Below are 20,629 nucleotides of genomic sequence, written 5' to 3'. Positions count from 1 at the left end.
CTTTTTGATGGTCGATAAAAGTAGCCTATGTCACTCTGCAAATCTTTAACTATGTATACCCATGCAAAAAATCGCGTCGATCCGTTGCTCCGTTGCGACGTGATTGAAGGACAAACCAACAAACCAACAAACCAACAAACAAACCCACTTTCGCATTTATAATATGGGTCACAAAATAACGTCATTTCGATGTTAATGAGACATGGTTCCAGCGCAATAGCAATTTGCGGGATTTATACTTTTAACAAGATAGTTGAGACAGAGTTGGCGAGTTGAGACAATCCCATACAATGCTGACCCCATGGCGACCCTATAGCGAGTGAAAGCCGACCCCGCCCTGCGGCCGCGGCCTTGTGCGAGAGGTGAAAGTTTGCTGCGCATCGGAACAGCAATTAATAATAACCTGTTACAGACCACGCAAGTGTGTCCCCCCCTATCGTCAATATACCTATCGTGCGTATAAAGGGGGGGGGGGGACGTATCATCACTATCATCATCATCATCATCATGATCAACCCATCACCGGCTCACTACAGAGCACGGGTCTCCTCTCACAGTGAGAAGGGTTTTGGCCATAGTCTACCACGCTGGCCATGTGCGGATTGGTAGACTTCACACACCTTTGAGAACATTATGGAGAACTCTCAGGCATGCAGGTTTCCTTCACCGTTAAAGCAAGTGATATTTAATTAATTAAAACGCACATAACTCCGAAAAGTTAGAGGTGCGTGCCCGGGATCGAACCCCCGACCTCCGATTAGAAGGCGGACGTCCTAACCACTAGGCTACCATAGCTTATCACCACTATATCATCTTACAAACCCAACAACCGACCATCACAAAGTGTAATTTACTTATTACCTACCTAGATGATGCCCGCGAATTCCGCGTGGATTTAGGTTTTTAAAAATCCCGCAGGAACTCTTTAATTTTTAGGGATAAAAAGTAGCATATGTCCTTCCCCGGGATGTAACCTAACTCTGTGCCAAATTTCATCGTATTTCCATGAAATTCGGTTAACCGGGTAATCAGAGTTAAGGGGACTCAGTTCAGTGCTTTCTTCATACAAACGTAGGAGGGAAATTACAACAATATTCGATATTGTACGCACAAAACTAAGAATTATATCGATTTATCTTGTCATTATCTAGGTTTATTGATATATAAAACATTGAAAAAAATATTGATTTAAAAGTTGCGAGGCTCAAAAGATTCCTATTTTAACACTAAATTAATGACAACTTTGGGTGTAAATAAATAAGATTAAGGATATGAAAATTTTAAAACAATTTATCATTAGACGTAGTTTATTTATTCATTAGTTGAAATAGCTTTACTTTGCAAACATAAATTCAGCAGTGTTTTCTCAAAAATACTTTTCCTAAACCCTTTTCGCGCGCTTGATTTCAGTGAAAATCATCGTGCCTCTCCACTTTCTCATACAATGTCAAGTGAAAATTACATGTTACCCACGTGCGCTGCCAATTTTGGTCGAGCGTCCTGCGTCACCTTAAAGGTCCACCGTGAAAAGCTAGCAGACAGACAGACTTTCGCATTTATAATATTAGTATGGATTTTTTCACAATAAGACTATACTGGGCACTTTTGGATCAAATCTCGGCGTTTCCCTTTGAGAATGGACTCGCCATAATTTTGCTCTATGTGTCAACTATCATGTCGAAAGTACGGTTTCGGGTTTACCATGGTATGTCACAGGTCGAGATAGCAATGGGGGAGGGAACGACCCGCACTCTCGCACAGCACCCCGCTCTAAAACAGTGCGGGCGAGCACGTGTGATGTGCGTTCCTCCGCCTCATGCCCTGATTGCCATCTCGACCTGTCGCGGACTATAGCCTACGTATTTTTGTGGTTTTCGCCAGTTCCGCTTATACTTATAATCAAAAAGTAAAGAAAAGCTTGTTTCTTGAAAAAAGCTCTCGGAACTTATACCTGTGCAGTAGACGATTTATCGATTTACTTCGATTATAATAAATAAGCCTTTTATTACTGAAAAAGGTACAAATTTACAATATTATTAGAATTCTAAATGTGTAATTAGATACATGCTTTTAGGTATAAGTATATAATATAGTTGCTTATAATTACAGTAAACAAGTTGGTTTACAATATTTTCTGGTTTTTATTTTATTTTATAGAACACAATTTTTGAATTTATTAATACATCTGAATATTTAAAATTTTTGATACTAAATCACAATTTTAAATATTATTTTTATTTTTATGGTAAGCTGAGACTTATTAAGGTATCTATTATTATTGCTTACTTCGATTATAGCTGAGGTTAACTAGTAGACGTACCTAGTTACCTATTTCCTATAGATATACATATTTATAACTTGTTTGGCACATTGATATTATACATTATGTTTGTGTGTTGAAGGTGAAAGGTAAGCAATAAGCACAGCTCAGTGAAGATGAAAACATGGAAACCGAACAGGGAAGGTATAGAGAACACTTTCATTGTTAATAATAATACATTTGTGGAAAGCTTCGAGATGTCTTCTCGTCCAAAATTCTTCAAGACCACAGTTTTGGAACAGTGCATGTCGCCAGTGATGACATATGGATCTCAGACATGGTCGCTAACTTTGGACCTCATAAGAAAGCTCAGAGTCACTCAGCGGGCGATGGAGAGAGCTATGTGCGGAGTTTCTCTACGTGATCACATCAGACATGAGGAGATCCGTAGGAGAACTAGAGTAACCGACATAGCTCAACGGGTTGCGAAGCTGAAGTGGCAATGGGCAGAGCACATAGTTCGTACAACCGATACACGTTGAATCGCCATTCCACCACCTTGGGGTCCCAAGGTGGTAGAATGACGACCATATATCAACGCATAGCTCAAATTACATAATGGATCGAACTGAAATTCGGCATGCATATAAGTAGCTACTATGACGTAGACACCCCGTCACCCCCTAAGAAAGGTTTTTGAAAACTCAACCCCTAGGGGGTAAAAATAATAAAATACACGTTTGAAACTTGTGTAGTCCACGCGGACGAAGTCGCGGGCATAAGCTAGTATATAATATAGTTAGCACATTATGGGTCTGCAGTCGCCTCCACTGCCCGTTGTGTTATGCCTACATGCACCAATGAGCACCAACCCTTAATTAAAGGGGTGAATACATCGCATAAGCCGGCGATTTGGTGGCTTATGCGATGAACGGGAACGGGAAGTACCCTGTAGGTTTCTTGACAGACCGACAGACAGACAGACAACAAAGTGATCCTAGTTCCGTTTTTCCTTTTGAGGTACGGAACCCTAAAATGGTCATAAGCGCGACTGGTTTTTGATGCAATAGTTTTGAGGAATTGCTACTCGAATTCTGAGGCCGTACGTAAAGCCGTGATATGACAATTCGACAGGAACGGAGAGAGATCCTTCCTCTCGAGATGTTTCAATGAAAACCTCATTTGACGTAACATTTGTCGAGGTCCTTAAATGACATCAAACTTCAAAACGCGTCCGCAATAGCATTTTTCATACAATAAATTTTATCGATAGTGTAAATGAACTGTCAAAATATTTTTTTGTCCACATCTATCCTTTGTGGACTGTCTCAATGAACCGTGCTAGGAAAACCATATTTTGACATTGATGCAGTCATTAAATGATTGATGCAGTCGATTCGCAATCGGCCCGCTCGCGCTGGTTACGTGTACACCGCTACCCGCTCCGCTTGTCACAATGAGCGCTCGTGTCTAGTGAAGCGTGTCAGTCGATTATGAGCCCTGTGCCACCAGTGAGGAGGGATCGCGACACACAGACACACATGTTATACACGAATATGGGTGGTTTTGAATAGTGTGGTGTCTTTTTTCTTGGAAAATCGGTAAGTAGTAACTTTTTCCTGTTTCTAAAATATTATAGACTAGCTGATGTACGCGTGGATTTATGTTTTTAAAAATCCCGTGGGAACTCTTTGATTTTTCGGAATATAAAGTAGTCAAGTAGTATGTCACTCTCCAGGTCTTTATCTATACCCATGCAAAAAATCACGTCAACCCGTTGCACCGTTGTGACGTAGATCAGTTATGAATATAATTTTTTTTGATTTCCAGTCAAAATGCATAATTCCGAATGGGTAGACGACCCAGAAGGTGCGAAAAGTAGGCCAGGTTCTAGAAGGAACTCCGGTCCGTTCTCCAGAAGAAGCAGCATAAAGAAGGAGCCGGAAAGAAAGAAGATAAATACGCCTCCGAATTCCAGTTCTTCGACTCCGAAGAAAGTACCCAAACAGCAGAATTTAGATTTTGTAGTGACCGGGAAACAGTTGCTGAAAAGGTAAGTTTCCCCATTCTTGAGAGTTGTGAACCTACCATAGGCATAAGGATTTAGGAAATAGCAATAAGAAATAGTTGTGATAGCCTAGTAGTTAGGACGTCCGCATTCAACATCGTGAGGAAACCTGCATGCCTAAGAGTTCTCCATAATGTTCTCAAAGGTGTGTGAAGTCTACCAATCCGCACATGGCCAGCGTGGTAGACTATGGCCAAAAACCTTCTCACTCTGAGAGAAGAGCCGTGCTCTGTAGTGAGCCGGCGATGGGTTGATCATAATGATGGATCGGATGAGGTTTTCTTGATAGACACGACAGATGGACTTTTTCCTTTTGAGGTACGGAATCCTAAAAAAACAAAAAAAATGATGGATAGTTATTTTTTTTAAAGAATATTAGCCAAGTTGCTGACTAATATTCTCCTTTCCACTCCAAATAAGCGTCAAGATTGGGCTAGGAGTAGGTTCGACAATAGTGCAACAGGTGGGATTTGAACCGGCGACCTTTCGGTTTTCAGTCCGCTCATTTAACCGTTGAGCTATCGAGGATAGTATTTGAACGGATCTTTATATATTTCAGAAGCGACAGAGCTAACTCTCTGCCAGGCTCGTATCATAGACGACCGTCGTCTGAATCTTTGCTGAAGACAAAAAGAATCATTGACTCACCCAAAAGAACCAACTCTGCACAATCTAGAAGCCGTGAAGCGTCTCTAGAAGATGACGTGTCATTGGATTTATCACAGGTACCTTTAAACTAAAACGTATAATAGAATTAAAAGATTTTTTATTCAAATAAATTTTTACAAGTGCTTCTCTACATAGTATAAAATAAAGTCGCTTCCCGCTGTCTGTATGTATGAACGCGTAGATCTTTTAAACTACGCAACGGATTTTAATGCGGTTTTCACCAATAGATAGAGTAATTCAAGAGGAAGGTTTATATGCATAATTTAATATTGGTTTGTGTTAATTTGTTGAAATATGACGATATTTGAACAAAATGTCGGAAGAAATCAAGCTTCCATCTAAAATTAACAAATATTACACGCAACAAAACGAGACGGAGGTGGCGGCGCGGTGGTCGCATTTATAATATTAGTATGGAAGTGACACTACATAAATAATAATAATAATATAATAATAAAATATGCTTTATTGTTTACATTATTGCTAGTAACTAGTATGTACAATGTTATATCTAATATACTATCTAAACTAAAGACTAACAATAAACAAAAGGTCGCAAACTCAGCATAGCCGAGCACTGCGCACAATGCTCGGCGCTGGTTTTCAGTTTGCGCCATAATTTATATTGATTAATAAAAACGCACCGCGCCCGTTGCGTTATCTCTTCATTGATCAATAAAACTTTGTATAAACTAAACCAAAACAGTGACATAAAAAGAACAAACTAAACCAAAACAGTGACATAAAAAAGAACAAAATCTAAAAAATAGCAGTAAAAATAAATGTAAATATAAAAGTAAAACATAAGTATCTACATTGCCACCCACGCGAAGCCGGGGCGGGTCGCTAGTATTGAATAATGAAAAGAAGCTAACACTGGTTCGGAATGCCGTCCTACCGAGAGGAACTATAAAGTCATTCGGCGATTGATTTTTTACCTATTCAATCCATACTCATAGTAGGGGGCGTCCATAAATTACGTGAGATGTTTAAGGGGGGGAGGGGGTCGAGTCAAATCTCATCTAATCTTACGTTGGAGAGAGGGTGGGTCTCGGCATTTATCACGCAATTTTTTTTCTGATTGAAACAATAAAAATTATACTATTTTGGTCCATTTAATCCAAATTGTACATGATTAAGATTTAATCTTAAGCGTAATCGTAATACGATTAAGATCATTCACTATTTCGTTCGAAAGAAAATAATTTCATTCAAGTATCCAACGCGTTTACGTAAGAAACCCACATTTTGAAAAATCTCACGTGAGGTTGGGGGTTGGGGGAGGGGGTTGAATAAAATCTCACGACACGACAAATTCAAAAAAACACCTCACGTAATTTATGGACGCCCCTTAGGTATAAATGCGAAAGTGTGTCTGTCTGTCTGCTAGCTTTTCACGGCCCATTCCACGAAATTTGGTACAGCAATAGCTTGCATCCCGGAAAATCAAAGAGTTCCCATGGGATTTTTAAAAACCTAAATCCACGCGGACAAAGTTGCGGGCATCATCCTGTTTATAATAATGCCCATAATTTATCACTGATACAAATCATGCCCGAGTGGAATGGTGCCAAGAGTGCATTTCCGCACTGAACAGCCAGGCTGATCCTTCGCGCAAAATTTTTTGATTTTATGTCACACAGGTGTCGGATTTCGAAGACCTAAGCTTAAAATACCGTTTAAAAGACAAACTTGGACCACTAGCGACATCTACACCTAAGAAGCTCTGTCAGAAAGTGAGAAGTTCCTCCATGCAGATTCCTAGCTCTTACCCGAGGGAACCTAAGAGAGTACTAGAGTCAAAGAAGAGCAGAGAGAGTGTCATGTCTTCTAGAGATAGTGTATATAAGACTTCTTCTAGTGGGACTTATAGGTGAGTTGATTTCCTTTTTTATTCCATTACAAGCTAGCTTTGACTGCGATCTCACCTGGTGGTAAGTGATGATGTAGTCGGCAGCGGGGTAACTTCAAAGAAGTTCGTTCCATTACGTACGTATTCTTACGTAATAATGAACGTTTTCTTACCTACCTACATTATATAAATGACTGTGTTTTTTTTATGTAGGTATATTAAGTTTAAAATAATTTTTTAATGTATATTAAGTTTAAAATAACTTACATTTAGCTCAATGTTGTTAGTTTATATTATTAAGTAATTGTTAGTTAGCTGTTAAGTATTAAGTATACCAATAAATGAATGTGTTACGTGTAGGTACCTATCAACTGTCGACGGCATTGGTGTACGGAAAAACTTATTTAAAGTTTATGAATGCACCAAACTTATTGTAAACTGTAAATATTCTTCTTTAATAAAATAAATACAAATAAAAAATAAAATAAAAAAATTAGCCGTTAGCGACATCTATACCTAAGAGGTCAGCCGCCGAATCCAACTCGGTTGGGCAGCGTTCAAGAAGCTTCAAGATATCTTCTTGTCTAAAATTCTTCAGTGCTTGAAGACCAAACCAAACTGCGTGTTGGTAACAGCTGCAAGGTATCGTGTGAGTAACATCTCACTTTTGTCATCTAAGCACCTTTTTTTTTTTTTAAGTAATTTATTTGTAATATTTTATTACGAAATCTATTATCTAAACTAGATAAATAATATTTTGTAGTGCGTGTTGCCAGTGATGACATATGGATCCGAGACATGGTCGCTAACTATGGGCCTCAAAAGAAAGCTCAGAGTCACTCAGCGGGCGATGGAGAGAGCTATGTGCGGAGTTTGTCTACGTCATCACATCAGACATGAGGAGATCCGTAGGAGAACTAGAGTAACCGACATAGCTCAACGGGTTACGAAGCTGAAGATGTGGCAATTGGCAACGTGGTGCGCGCCAACTCTTTAAACCTCCTCTTTCAGTATCCACTCGAGACGGCCAGTGAGTACGGAGCTGGACTACTCCTCGATGTCACCAGAGTACTCAGCAGCGTCATCCGCCGACAGTGTCGCCGGCGTCGCTGACACCCTCGTGTCTCCGCGCAGCCAGGATCTGCAGGACAGGTATCTATCATACGTAGTCGTAGTCCCCAAGTATAAGTCCCGCAATTGCTATTGCGATGAAACCGTGTCTCATTAACATCGAAATGACGTCATTTTGACGTCAGCCGAAATAAAAATATAGGTACCATCAGCTCGAAACTTCAGTCTAGTGCTGACGTCACTAAAATGGTGGCCACGCGCATTAGCAATTTGCGGGACTTATATCTAACTGGTTAGAATAGAATAGAATAATTCTTTATTTGCATAATGTGGTACATAAGATGTTACATCTAAGAAACAGTCCAGCACATTAGCCATGGCGGCGTACAAATATAGTTAACAGTTGTGATTATTGAGTGTGACTAAATATTTGTTTATAAAATACAGGCAAATCATAAAATTAAACTTAAACTAAAATGTCAAAACCAAGCGAATATAGGCACTGTAAGCTGGCAGGTTGTCGGCGACTTCATCCGCGTCCCATGTCCCGTGGATTTTGAAAAAAAAAAATCTTTTATACAAACCTTATCCTGATAATAACGAACACAGAAAAAAAAGAATCATCCAATTTGGTGCAGCCGTTCGGAAGTTATGCGCGTATTTACTTACATTTCGGCGATTCAGTTTTATGTATGGACAGATTACTGATATGATACCACAAAAAAATTTAAAAATCCTATAATTTTGTAAAAGTTTACATCGCATATAAAATAGGTTAGATATAGGTTTAGATGATATTTTCGATCTGTAATTTTTATGTTCTAGAATAAGTTTGGTATTTTTGTTTATTGTATTTTCATTTGCATATAATAATTGAATATATAATTTTATATAAAAACATATAAAAAATATATTGCAAATATAACATCTGACTGATGCTAGAGGTCAACGAACGTTGCGTAAGTAGGCCTCGAAATTAAACTCCTTTTTCATATTGTACCTAACTACAAATTCACTATACTTGTGCTACATTGCTACCTGCCCATGACTCTAGGTCAACGCGAACTCAGCGAAGTAACCTATAGGTTTCAATTTTGTGCATGCCCCATTATTTCCAGTTTCTGTGTGAGCACGTGGCAGGAGTGCAGCGAGAGGGGCGAGAGGGGCGAGGGGGAGTGGGGCCACTTCTGGGCCAACTACAACAACTCGCTGGCCAAGGTTCCCGTCAGCCGGTACTACGACCAGTGCCCGACCCCCTACCGCTCCGAGGACATCGAGCTGGCTGACTTAGGTAACTGTGTTAGCCCGTATACAGAGAAAGCAAGCGCGTACCAGACCTTCGTTATCTATATATATAAAAGAAAAAGGTGACTGACTGACTGACTGATCTATCAACGCACAGCTCAAACTACTGGACGGATCGGGCTGAAATTTGGCATGCAGATAGCTATTATGACGTAGGCATCCGCTAAGAAAGGATTTTTGAAAATTCAACTCCTAAGGGGGTGAAATAGGGTTTTGAAATTTTGTAGTCCACGCGGACGAAGTCGCGAGCATAAGCTAGTTTTATATAAAAAAAAAGAAAAGCTTAAAAGTTTAAGGTGTCTGGCAGGGGGTTGCCACGATACTAGTGTCAGACAATGCATGACTTGATTTCTAGTAATACTATTCTAAAAAATATATATAAAAAAATACACTTTAAACCTTGACGTAAGATCTTTACACCTTTATTACCTGTTGTCTCCCAAAGCCACCACGATCCAAACTTCATAGTCGCTGATCGTTCCTCCCAGTGTTGGGGACAATACGCAGAGAAACTTTCACTTTAAAATAACGAAGGTCTGGCATGCGCTGGCTCTTATTTTAGTAGCCAAAGTTCTCCATCGCAATCTGGTAGAAAGTACCAATGGATGTCCAGTGCTGGACATAAGTCTCTTGCATTCATGTAAATACAGGGTGTAATTAGAACACTAGAAAAAACTTAGCGCTATTATTATACCCTAAACACAGTTCAAATAACAATAACCATTTTTCTTAGACTTGTTGTTTTAGAGATTTAGTATTTTTCAAACCCGCAATGTATAGCGTGCAAAACTCGGGGTCAGTGCCCCGCCTACGACGCGGCATTGATCCCACGGCACCTATCTACGAAATGTTTATAGCGTCAGACGTTTCAGACGTCATTCCGACTTTTTATTTGCAATAGGTACATTGCGAACTTTGAAAAAATTCAAATTTTTATTTTTTCGCGTTTTTTGTTGTGGTAGATATCGCAACATTAATCATCAATACGGTTTTCAATTTGGCACGTTTTTTAGAGATCCGTTGGCAGTTGGCACCCTTCGGGTACGGAATCCTAAAGAACGTGCCGAATTGAAAACCTCCTTATTTTGTAAGTTGATTAAATAGCTGATATTATACCTACGCAGTGGGTGATTTAGCTAGATACCGATCTATTTGATGGCACGTAACAGGTCAGAACGACGGCAGGTTTCTCTATACCGCCGCGCGATTAGCTCTTCAATCAATATTTCGCTTACACCCAAAACCCACCCACCCCCAAAACTCTTTTAACCTAAGTAGCACTAATAATCAATTCTGTTACTCCACTAACTAAATACAAAGAATTCTATGGACTGAGTCGATTTAGATGCAACTTTTGCATAACAATAAAATAATTTTTCTTTGGTTCTTGCAGAATTTTCAACAGACGGCTCCAGAAAACGTTCGCCGGAAAACATCAAAACCATAAACAACATAATCAGAAACGAAGGTATACGCTTGACGCCTCGCGAAACTCAAAATGTCATAAAATGCGCTCACATACTAGGCAATGTTCTAACAAAAGCCATAGAAAGGCAAACTAAAGATAGAGACTATAGTTCAGAAAAAATACAAGAGCTAAAAGTCGAAAAACCTAATCCTGAAACAGAATTAAAAAAGAAAAACTTGTCTCTGGATCTGAAAGAGACGGTGATACCTCTAGAAGTAAAGGAGGAAAAGAGATGGGAGTCCGTGCCGACGCAAACTGACATTTCGCTTCCAAATACAAAAAGCGCGCCGAAAATCTTTGAGAGTATTTTACGGCAGTTATCTAGGAGTTCTATTGACGAAGATAAAGGGAGTTCTGAAGTAAGAGAAAGTAAAGTCGAAACGCCGAATAATACAGAAAACTAAGCGTTTTCTTATTGTAATTAAATTATATTTAATTATGTAATGTAATTATTAAATAACAGCGCCATCTTTTGCCAAAAAATGATAAGTCATTGATTGAAAATTGAAACGTGCGCGTTTAAAATGTAGACATTTAAAACTACTTTTAATTGATGGTTAAGAGCCATATTGGTTTCCATTAACTTTCTGCATTCACTGATACCTTTTTTGTTAGCGCCATCTAACGACAAAATATGGAAATCAACAAAAGAAAAGTCCTGAGTGACTCATCAACGCCCAGCCTAACCCTATGACCAAAGTTCCCACGGGAGCGAAGACGCTGGGCGATAATTATTTAGTTTTACAACTTTTTTTTTTCAATTTACTTACAGTACGCGCGGCAGAAAAGAATGTACATCGGCCTTTAGAATGACATTTCGGCGTTGTCTCTGTCACTCATACAGCTATATGACGTTTTGTCGGTCTCAACGACAAAGACAATGCTCTACAAATCCGCTAATATCCTTCTAAAGGTCGTATGTACATTATTTTCTACTGCGTACTGTACCTAGTTCTTATAAAATTGTTTTTATTAGAAATAAATGTACTAAAGTATATAGATGGTGTTCCAGTGACTGAACGGGAATAAACCAAATACATAATAATGAATATGTCGTTCAATGTTCTCAGCGTACATATTCAAAATCCTTTGATTTTTTATCGTTTTGTATTTTATGTATTTTTGCTTGTACCTTTATTTGTATTTAAATTTATTATTAATTATCTAGTTAGTGTAAGTGGCGCCGTTCTAATAAGATGTAAAAAAGAAATAAAATAAATAAATAATTATGTGTAGGTATTTTATAATAATAATTATTATTGTCATTTAAAAAAATAAAATATATCGTGTTTTTAAAATAATATGTATACGAATGTAATGATTGTTTTATTCAAACGTGCTCAAAACTTAGAATTATTAAAAAAAAATCACGCTTTAGAAACCAAATAAATCAGCGCCACCTCTTAGATAATAATGAACGACCCGTTTGAAATCTAGACTGAGGTTGCATTGGTGCTAAAGCACCACTGAGTCGGTGCCATTTTCTTTGTTCAATAGCCCTGTCCATACAAAGTAATATAAGTCAATGGGTATACGTTTACTCTCTCAAGAGTACCTACGCATATAAGGTTTGGCATGAAAACAAAATCGTAAAATGTGGGCGGGGGACAGGGGAGAATGCTTTGTTGTGATTGGTGGACTCAAGTCACGTTATCAAGACAATGTGCGGAATGAGGGTAGGGAACGGGCGTGGGCCGACTTTTATGCTAAACTGCCTAAGCTTGGCGATCGGGGGGGTGTCCGGCTATTAGGCGTCTATAAGTGGTGGTCTACCCATTGATTTCCCATAATTTTATTCCATATTTCACTATCACTAGATAGCCATTACAATACCCATACCGCCTCAATCAAGCGCCACCTATTATGAATAATTGGTGTAAAAATTAAATACTTTATTATTTTTTTATAATTTATTTATTTATTTCAACTTATAATCTAAAAATTCACAATTATATTCTATATTTTATCAATTTAACTATTGTTAAATATACATTATAATATATTAAAGTTTGTATCAGAAATTGTTACCAAAATGTTAAATGCAACTCTGTCGAGGATAACGAAACGATCAAAAATAGTTTAAAAGTATTTTATAGCTAACGTAATTTCTGATTTATTTTTAGAGATAATAGTTAAAGCTCAAACACATCAATCAAGTCTGTGTTGTTGTGTGTTGCAACTTGCAATGCAATTTGCAACAGCGATCGACCAATCGAAGCGCGCTGCCTCGACGAATTAGTATGCAAGTCTTCATATAAAATGTATGCCTCCGATCGCCTTCTGTCGTGAGACTACAACACCCAACAACACAACAATATTTGCGACTTCAAAGGTGTCAACACGAAAAACTTCACATGTTGGTTTTTGCTTTTTAAATGTAATATAAGATTTAACATCTCGCCAAAGCTGATAAAATCCGATAGTTGAAACACAGAAACGTCAGAGTAAAACAGACTTAATTGATTTAAAATCATGCAGACTTTAAACCAAGGACGCTTCGAGCGCTGACTGTGGATATGTACCACAAATACCACGTACAGTGCGACAAGACTATTGTCAAAAACCACATCTCCATGGCTGCCATCATCATGAGGCATCCAGACTTATACAATGGATTGATTGTTATTTATATCTGGCGGGAATGGACTATGAGTCATATTTAATTGTTAACTATTTGAATCAACATATTTTGTGTCATGTTTAACATCTAGCTGATTTAATTGTTACGTTAATGATTTGTGACGTCACAGGAAGTATCATTTAGTTCAATCACTTTGCAATTTGTAAAATACTGGAAGTTAAATAATACCAACCTTTAAAATATGTCACTTTTTGCTGTCCTGTCAAATTAGTATAAAAAGCGTAGGTTTAATAAAAATGGCGGTCAATTGTGAGAATTAAGTCGAAGGCGCAAGCTATGCTTAAAAATACAGTGAAGTGAAATTGGAAACTGACTATTATTGAAGACCATCCCTATACTTCTGCAACATTTCAGAAGTGGGATACTAAGAAGAGAAGAGAGCAGAACATTGAAGAATGTCAAAGATTTTTTTTTTCTCTTCTGAAAACACCACGCCTCTGCTTAGAAAATTACGCCGCGGGCCTATATCGACGCAAACTCATCTTCAAGATGCGACCAGAGGACTTTTCTGTGTATTATAACATCAGAGGACTTGAAGTTGAAATATCTACGTGCAAAATTGCGGTCTACAATACCAATACCAGACGCCCTACTTACTTTATTGAGAGTACCTACTTATCGTCATCGGAAAATTGTGGAAGAATCTACTACTTCAGCGCGGGCTTCAAGATGTAGAAAAGGGGATTAAAGTTCAACTACGTCTTTGCCACGCGTGAACAAGAAGCGCTGCTGTAATCTACTGACGATGACGGATCAATCACGAGCCACGGGGTTGCTGATGTCAACAAATCCGGCATCGGGTGATCGGGGCGCAACGAGCCACGCCGCGCCGCGCCCGCCGTGCCGGCCGCTACGAGCCACGCCGCGCCGTGCGGGACGCAAGGGCAGCGACTCCTGTGTCGCCATAGCAACAAGTCGAGCATACCTACACTCGGTGAGTCGTATTACATCTAACCAACAAATTTTCTAAGCATAATATGCAAATTACTCTCACAATATTACATTAGTGCAGATAGAATCTTTGCCTACCTACATTGATCCCGGAAGTTATTTTTTTGTAAAATGAGTTAAAAATACCATAAGTATCTAAAGATTTCATCATGAGGAGAGGCTTTAGGTGCACTCACATAATATAATCACTTTATGTAATAATTTGTGTAAAATAATGTGCATGTGTGTGTAATTACAAAAAAATAGGTGTATACTTTTTGTGATCTCTCCGATGTAGGTCTGATTATCATTATCACTAGGCAGCCGATAAAATTAAATAACCTTTGTACACGTTACTAAGTACTCCAGTCACCGCAAATCCCGAGGAATAAATCGAATCACAAAATCTGACCACCGCATAGGTCCATGAGTCCCATGACTACCGCCTCATAGGGTGGCTCAGTGTGCTGAGTAATACAATATTTAATGTTCTTATTCGTAACTAAAATAACTTATGCTATTCCATCTCTGGAGAGTTTATCTGCATTGAAGTATGTATGCTACTTTATAAACGTAGGTGATGTAGTAAGTAGATTCTGTTCCGGTTTCAAAAACTAAAGGCTCATACATATAAATATTAATCTTGGTTTCCAAGTTGTTGGTCTGATTTGTTCGGATCGGCCGCAATCAGTTCACCACGAGACTTTAAATACGAGGACATTTGAATTATTTAATCCTTACCCAACTTTAGTGACTGTGTGACCTATTCATGCTTACCTACTGGTAAATTAAAACTACCTGACTATTCATAAGCACTTTTAAAAAGTTTACATGAATAAAAAAAAAACATTCTATTCTATTCTATTCTAATGACTTTCCAATATAATGTCTGTGTGACTTATCCAAGTTAAAAACTGTGTGAGAAACCCAATAAAACTAAGAAAACTACAATACGTCTAGCCAACTAATCTTAATGTAACAAAATTTATAAAATTAATTAAACACCTTGTAGACCAGAAAATAGAGCCAGATTAATGTTGGAAATTTAATTTTTGCTAGGAACTGTGTGTACTGAATTTTTTTTTAGATAAGTAGTCATAGATACACTATTTCAAAGTCAAAACATTTATTCAAATTGGGTAACATTGTACACTTTTTGATCATTAATTGTTGAATTTGTAAAACAATAATGTAATGGTGATCATTAATTACTTAAACTTGAAACTAAAGCTACGAGGGTTCTAAACGCGCCCAGACCTGAGAATAGCCGACAAAAACTCAGCAACTATTTTTTTTAATTTATATTTTGTTTATTTGACTAACCAACAACAATGACGACTCGAATTTATTGTTCCTACGTTAAAAATCAATCTTACGAAAAATTTTACTAAAACTTAAAAAAAAAGAGCAATCTATATAGTGTGTAATAATTACCTACGGATCACTACTACCGGTTTCACTAACAGCAATACCACGATGTTACAAGTTGAGCTGCACATTTTTCTTACCTACCCACTATCTCAAATATTATGTAGGTTACCAGGTTTTGTGGCATTGAATTTAACAAAAATAATGCCCTGTACAGTGTACATTCTATAACTTTAATAAAAAATAAATAAGTTAAAACAAAATTCATACACAATAAAACTAGGTATTTATATAAAAGAGACTATCGTAACTAAAAGATAGATAGCGTACAGGTTAACCATTGGCTAGTACAGATGAAATTCAGTAGGTAATAGGATTATGCTTACAAGTTAATAAGTAATAGTAAGATAGGTTTACGAATTGCAGGAAGACAATAATGTTACAATGACAGCAGTGGGTCAGTTGCGGATAAACTGTATCAAATATTATTACAATCTCAATTATTGTGATAGGCCGATTTTTAGGTATTCTTGTTGCAACAATGCATGATAGCTGATGAGTGATGGTGAGCATCAACCAATTATAGGTGATTACGATCGTGAACTATTATTTTTCGAGCACGGTCGTCATGACTTCGAAGCATAAAATTACTAAACTGACAACGAAATATGTAGTTGAAAAAAAGACTGATGTGCAAAATTAAGCGGGCAGGGCTTAGTTCAAGACACAATTTAAATGTCATCAATAGATTAAATAAAATTCATTATAATAAAAATACACAGATGACAAAATATACATCATCGACATCATCATCATCATCATCAATCGATAGACGTTGGGGTGTCCTGGGGTGCTGGAGTGGCGACCTTGCACCGGAGGGAGCCGCACTGGCAACGTTGAAATATACATATTATGAGCTAAATAATATCGATGTACCTACTTAAAACTAACAGTTATTAATTTTGAATCGAAAGGTAATATATCGCTAAATCAGCAGATGCTAATTATCATCAAACATGTAATGTCTGAGTGACTTCCCTAACGGAACGACTGTGTGACTTCCTTAACGATAAATCAGAGTGACTTCCCTATCTGAAAGACTGCGCGACTTTCTTAACGGAACGTCTGTGTGACATCCGTAACGAAACATCTGAGTGACATTCCTAACGGATAATCTGTATGACTTCCATAACGAAACATCTGAGTGACATCCCTATCTAAATGTCTGAGTGACTTCCCTAATGGAACATCTGTGTGAATTCCATAAAAAACATCTGAGTGACTTCTCAATATCTGTGTGACTTCCGTAACGAAACTTCTGAGTGACTTCCCTATCGAAATGTCTGAGTGACTTTCGAAAGTGACTTCCCCTAAAAATGTCATCGTCAAGAGTGAAATTAGATAAAAACAATAGTAGGTAGAACTTATAGTTAAACGAAGCTCAACTCTACTTTAATTTAATTATACTACAGTCATTACATTAAGTATTACAGTAAATCTAGTAAGTATGATTAAAATACAGAAATCACGATTAAATTGAAATATTGGTCCATAAGTCCAAAATCCTAATTAATTAGTAATAAACTATTATTATGAATAACTCATTAATTAAATAATAGTGTTATATAAAATTAGAAACTCCTTTAGTTTGATTTTATTATTTAATATGCAACTGAGACATGCCAGTAACATTACTCCTGTATTTTTATAAATTCAAAAAATCCCGATAAGTGACGAATGACATTCTTGCATTGTCAGAATTACTCCCCTACATGCTTTAGTCTGTATCAGTCCTGTTTCTTGTATCAATAATATTATGATTCTTGTTTGTAAGATGATTCTTATACTTTCTACCCTGACTGTTTTATTCTGTACCCGTGTTCTGTTCCTTATTCCTCATGGAAACTCATCACTGGACTAAAAATGCATTTGAAGTATGATGTCTGTCACATCCCTAGAGCATATCTGTGAGATCTTCCTAAAGAAGGGACTGTAGTAAATCGTAAAGAAGACTGTTTGACCGACGCAAATGGTCTTGGTGACCTGCGCATCGAGTCTGTGTGACCTACCCAACGGGGCTGTGTGACCTGCGCAAATAGTCTGTGTGATATGTGCAACGTGTGACATACATATGTGTCGCCTACCCAAATGGTGTGTATGCCTCTGTGTGTACGTGTGTGTGTGTGTGTGAATCACTCCAACATAGTCTCTGTGTGATCTCTATTCTCTCCAACACAATGACTTGGATATGGAATCTATTTGACCTTCCCATGATAAATTGTTCGAGATGAATTAAAAGTACCTACAGTAAACTCTGCTAAAACAAGACCATAAGAATATAAAATTCAATAATCGTCCCCTGCAGATTTAAAAGGGATAGAAATGAAATCTCGTCTAAGTATGCATACTGTTTTTCTTAAGTTTATAGGTGTCATGCCCATGTAATGTTCTTTCTAATGCAGAACTCTAGGAACGTCGAACGTCAGTTACTTACCCAGTTATTAACTTGATAATAATATAATAACGACCTTGAAAAATAACCCGTGATATGCTACAATGTCAAACCTAGCTTTTCTTGTGCAGTAGATATCTAAACCAATTTTAACTTCTTAAGTGGGCTCAGTTCAGTGCTTTCTTCATACAAACGTAGGAGGGTAATTACTATATTATTTGATATGATATGCTCAAAACTAAGTATTACATCGGTTTGTCTTGCCATTATCTAGGTTTATTGATATATTAAACATTAAAAAAAATATTGATTTGAAAGTTCGAGCCTCAAAAGATTCCTATTTTAACACTAAATTTATGACAACTTTGGGCGTAAATAAATAATTAGGGTATGAAAATTCTAAAGCAAATTAACACTAGACATAGTTTATTTATTCATTAGTTGAAATATTCTATTTTGCGAACATACATTTAGTATTTTTGTTTTCTCAAAATACTTTTCCTATACCCTTGATTTCAGTAAAAATCATCGTGCTTCTCACCTTTCTCATACAATGTCAAGTGAAAAGCATACAGGTTAGGTCGAGCGTACTGCGCCACCTTAATAAAATGGTCTCATGAGTCATGACGTCAGCTGTTATAAACTTATCTGGATAGACAAGTACCTACCTACAATTTTGGATTGCAGATACAACGAAATCGTTTACATTTCATCAATTTCAAACACCCACCTACTGGTAATCAAATGTTACCATTATGTATTACCTAAATACTATAGCAAAACATTTAAAGTAATGATTAAAAGAGGAACATTAATAACAATTTTGATTAGAAGTAGTTGATAACTTAATAAATCAACTGAATATTTTATATGGTATATGCTATTAATATGTAGGTACATATTTGTAATAAAATTAAGTACCTATCAATCAAGTGAATACTGTTCGGTATTTCTCTTTTGTCAGGTGACTGATGGTGCGAAAGCGGGGATGTTATCTGAGTGCCGTGAGACACGGCCTTTCCAGGATGGCCGAATGTCAAAAACCACATCTCCATGGCTGCCATCATCATGAGGCATCCAGACTTATACAATGGATTGATTGTTATTTATATCTGGCGGGAATGGACTATGAGTCATATTTAATTGTTAACTATTTGAATCAACATATTTTGTGTCATGTTTAACATCTAGCTGATTTAATTGTTACGTTAATGATTTGTGACGTCACAGGAAGTATCATTTAGTTCAATCACTTTGCAATTTGTAAAATACTGGAAGTTAAATAATACCAACCTTTAAAATATGTCACTTTTTGCTGTCCTGTCAAATTAGTATAAAAAGCGTAGGTTTAATAAAAATGGCGGTCAATTGTGAGAATTAAGTCGAAGGCGCAAGCTATGCTTAAAAATACAGTGAAGTGAAATTGGAAACTGACTATTATTGAAGACCATCCCTATACTTCTGCAACACTATCTTGGCGCGTGGCGAAAATCGGAACTAAAGTTGCCCTCAGGTCTCCCCTTTGTTCTTGTTTGAATAGTCTAAGCCTTTGTTCTCCAACAGCGCCCCCTGTCAATTTCATTCAAGTGCCAAGAGAGTCTTGTCGCACTGTGACTTGACGAGTTCAGATTTTCGCCACGTGCCAAAACAGTGTTGTCGCACTGTACGATGAACGGACCATAAGGCAGTGAAGGTCCATTTTACTTTGACGTTAATGTTTTGACACTCCTGTATCAGTTTTGGCGATATGTTAAATCTCATATTATAAAACCCTTTTCTTTTTTTTAACGTATTTAAAAAACTGGCATTAATTTTAAATTAACATGACGATTACGGCCCTAGCGTACTTTTCAAGTTAAAAATTTGACACAAGAGTTACTTAAATTGCCTTTAACACGTTTTCGCGTTAATTCTAAATGTCAGACGAATGCTTTTCTTTTTTTTTTAAATTCCGATACAAGTTAGCCCTTGACTGCAATCTCACCTGGTTGTAAGTGATGATGCAGTCCAAGATGGAAGCGGGCTAACCTCGAAGGGGTATGGCAGTTTTTATTAAACCCATGCCCCTTTGGTTTCTATATGGCATCGTACCGGATCGCTTGGCGGCACGGCTTTGCCACCAGACCAGACATTTAGAAATAATAAAATTCCAAACCCCTGCCAGGAATCGAACCCGTGACCTTCCATCAATAAGACCGCAGCGCTTAACACTGCGCCAGGGAGGTCGTCAATGCTCATGTAAAGTTAACTTAGGTTCTTGAAAAGTTACACTAGGGTCTTTGAAAATTTGTAAAAAAAAAAATAGTGTCGTAAGTCAAAACATAAAACATAATACATTAAAAAATAAAGTCCAAATTTTCTTTTATAATATCAAATCAATAAAATTTTGAAACATGCTGTAACTTAAGATAGTTAAAAAAGAATATTTACAGGAAAATAAATTAAACTAGTAAGCGTAAACTTCACGGATTACCGGAAAATCTCATTAAAAAAAACAATAAGTCGTTTAATATTCGAGCATGAATATCCATACTTTTATACAGTA

At 37.3% G+C, this 20,629-nt stretch overlaps 1 protein-coding gene across 1 annotated transcript; it reads left to right on the top strand.

Annotated features, from left to right (window-relative positions):
- The first annotated feature begins 4,095 nt into the window (after positions 1 to 4,095).
- Positions 4,096 to 11,590, top strand: LOC117995125 (uncharacterized). Its single transcript, XM_069508409.1, has 6 exons — positions 4,096 to 4,313; positions 4,888 to 5,053; positions 6,641 to 6,870; positions 7,861 to 8,001; positions 9,039 to 9,211; positions 10,619 to 11,590. Exons 1-6 carry the CDS (start codon positions 4,096 to 4,098, stop codon positions 11,095 to 11,097), a joined length of 1,407 nt encoding a protein of 468 aa, XP_069364510.1. The 3' UTR covers positions 11,098 to 11,590.
- The last annotated feature ends 9,039 nt before the right edge of the window (positions 11,591 to 20,629 follow it).

Source organism: Maniola hyperantus, chromosome 28 (genome assembly GCF_902806685.2).
Source record: "Maniola hyperantus chromosome 28, iAphHyp1.2, whole genome shotgun sequence".
In the NCBI taxonomy this organism is placed as follows: Eukaryota; Metazoa; Arthropoda; class Insecta; order Lepidoptera; family Nymphalidae; genus Maniola; species Maniola hyperantus.
The sequence above is the reverse complement of the archived record's forward strand: the minus strand, read 5'-3'. Positions and strand labels throughout refer to the sequence as shown.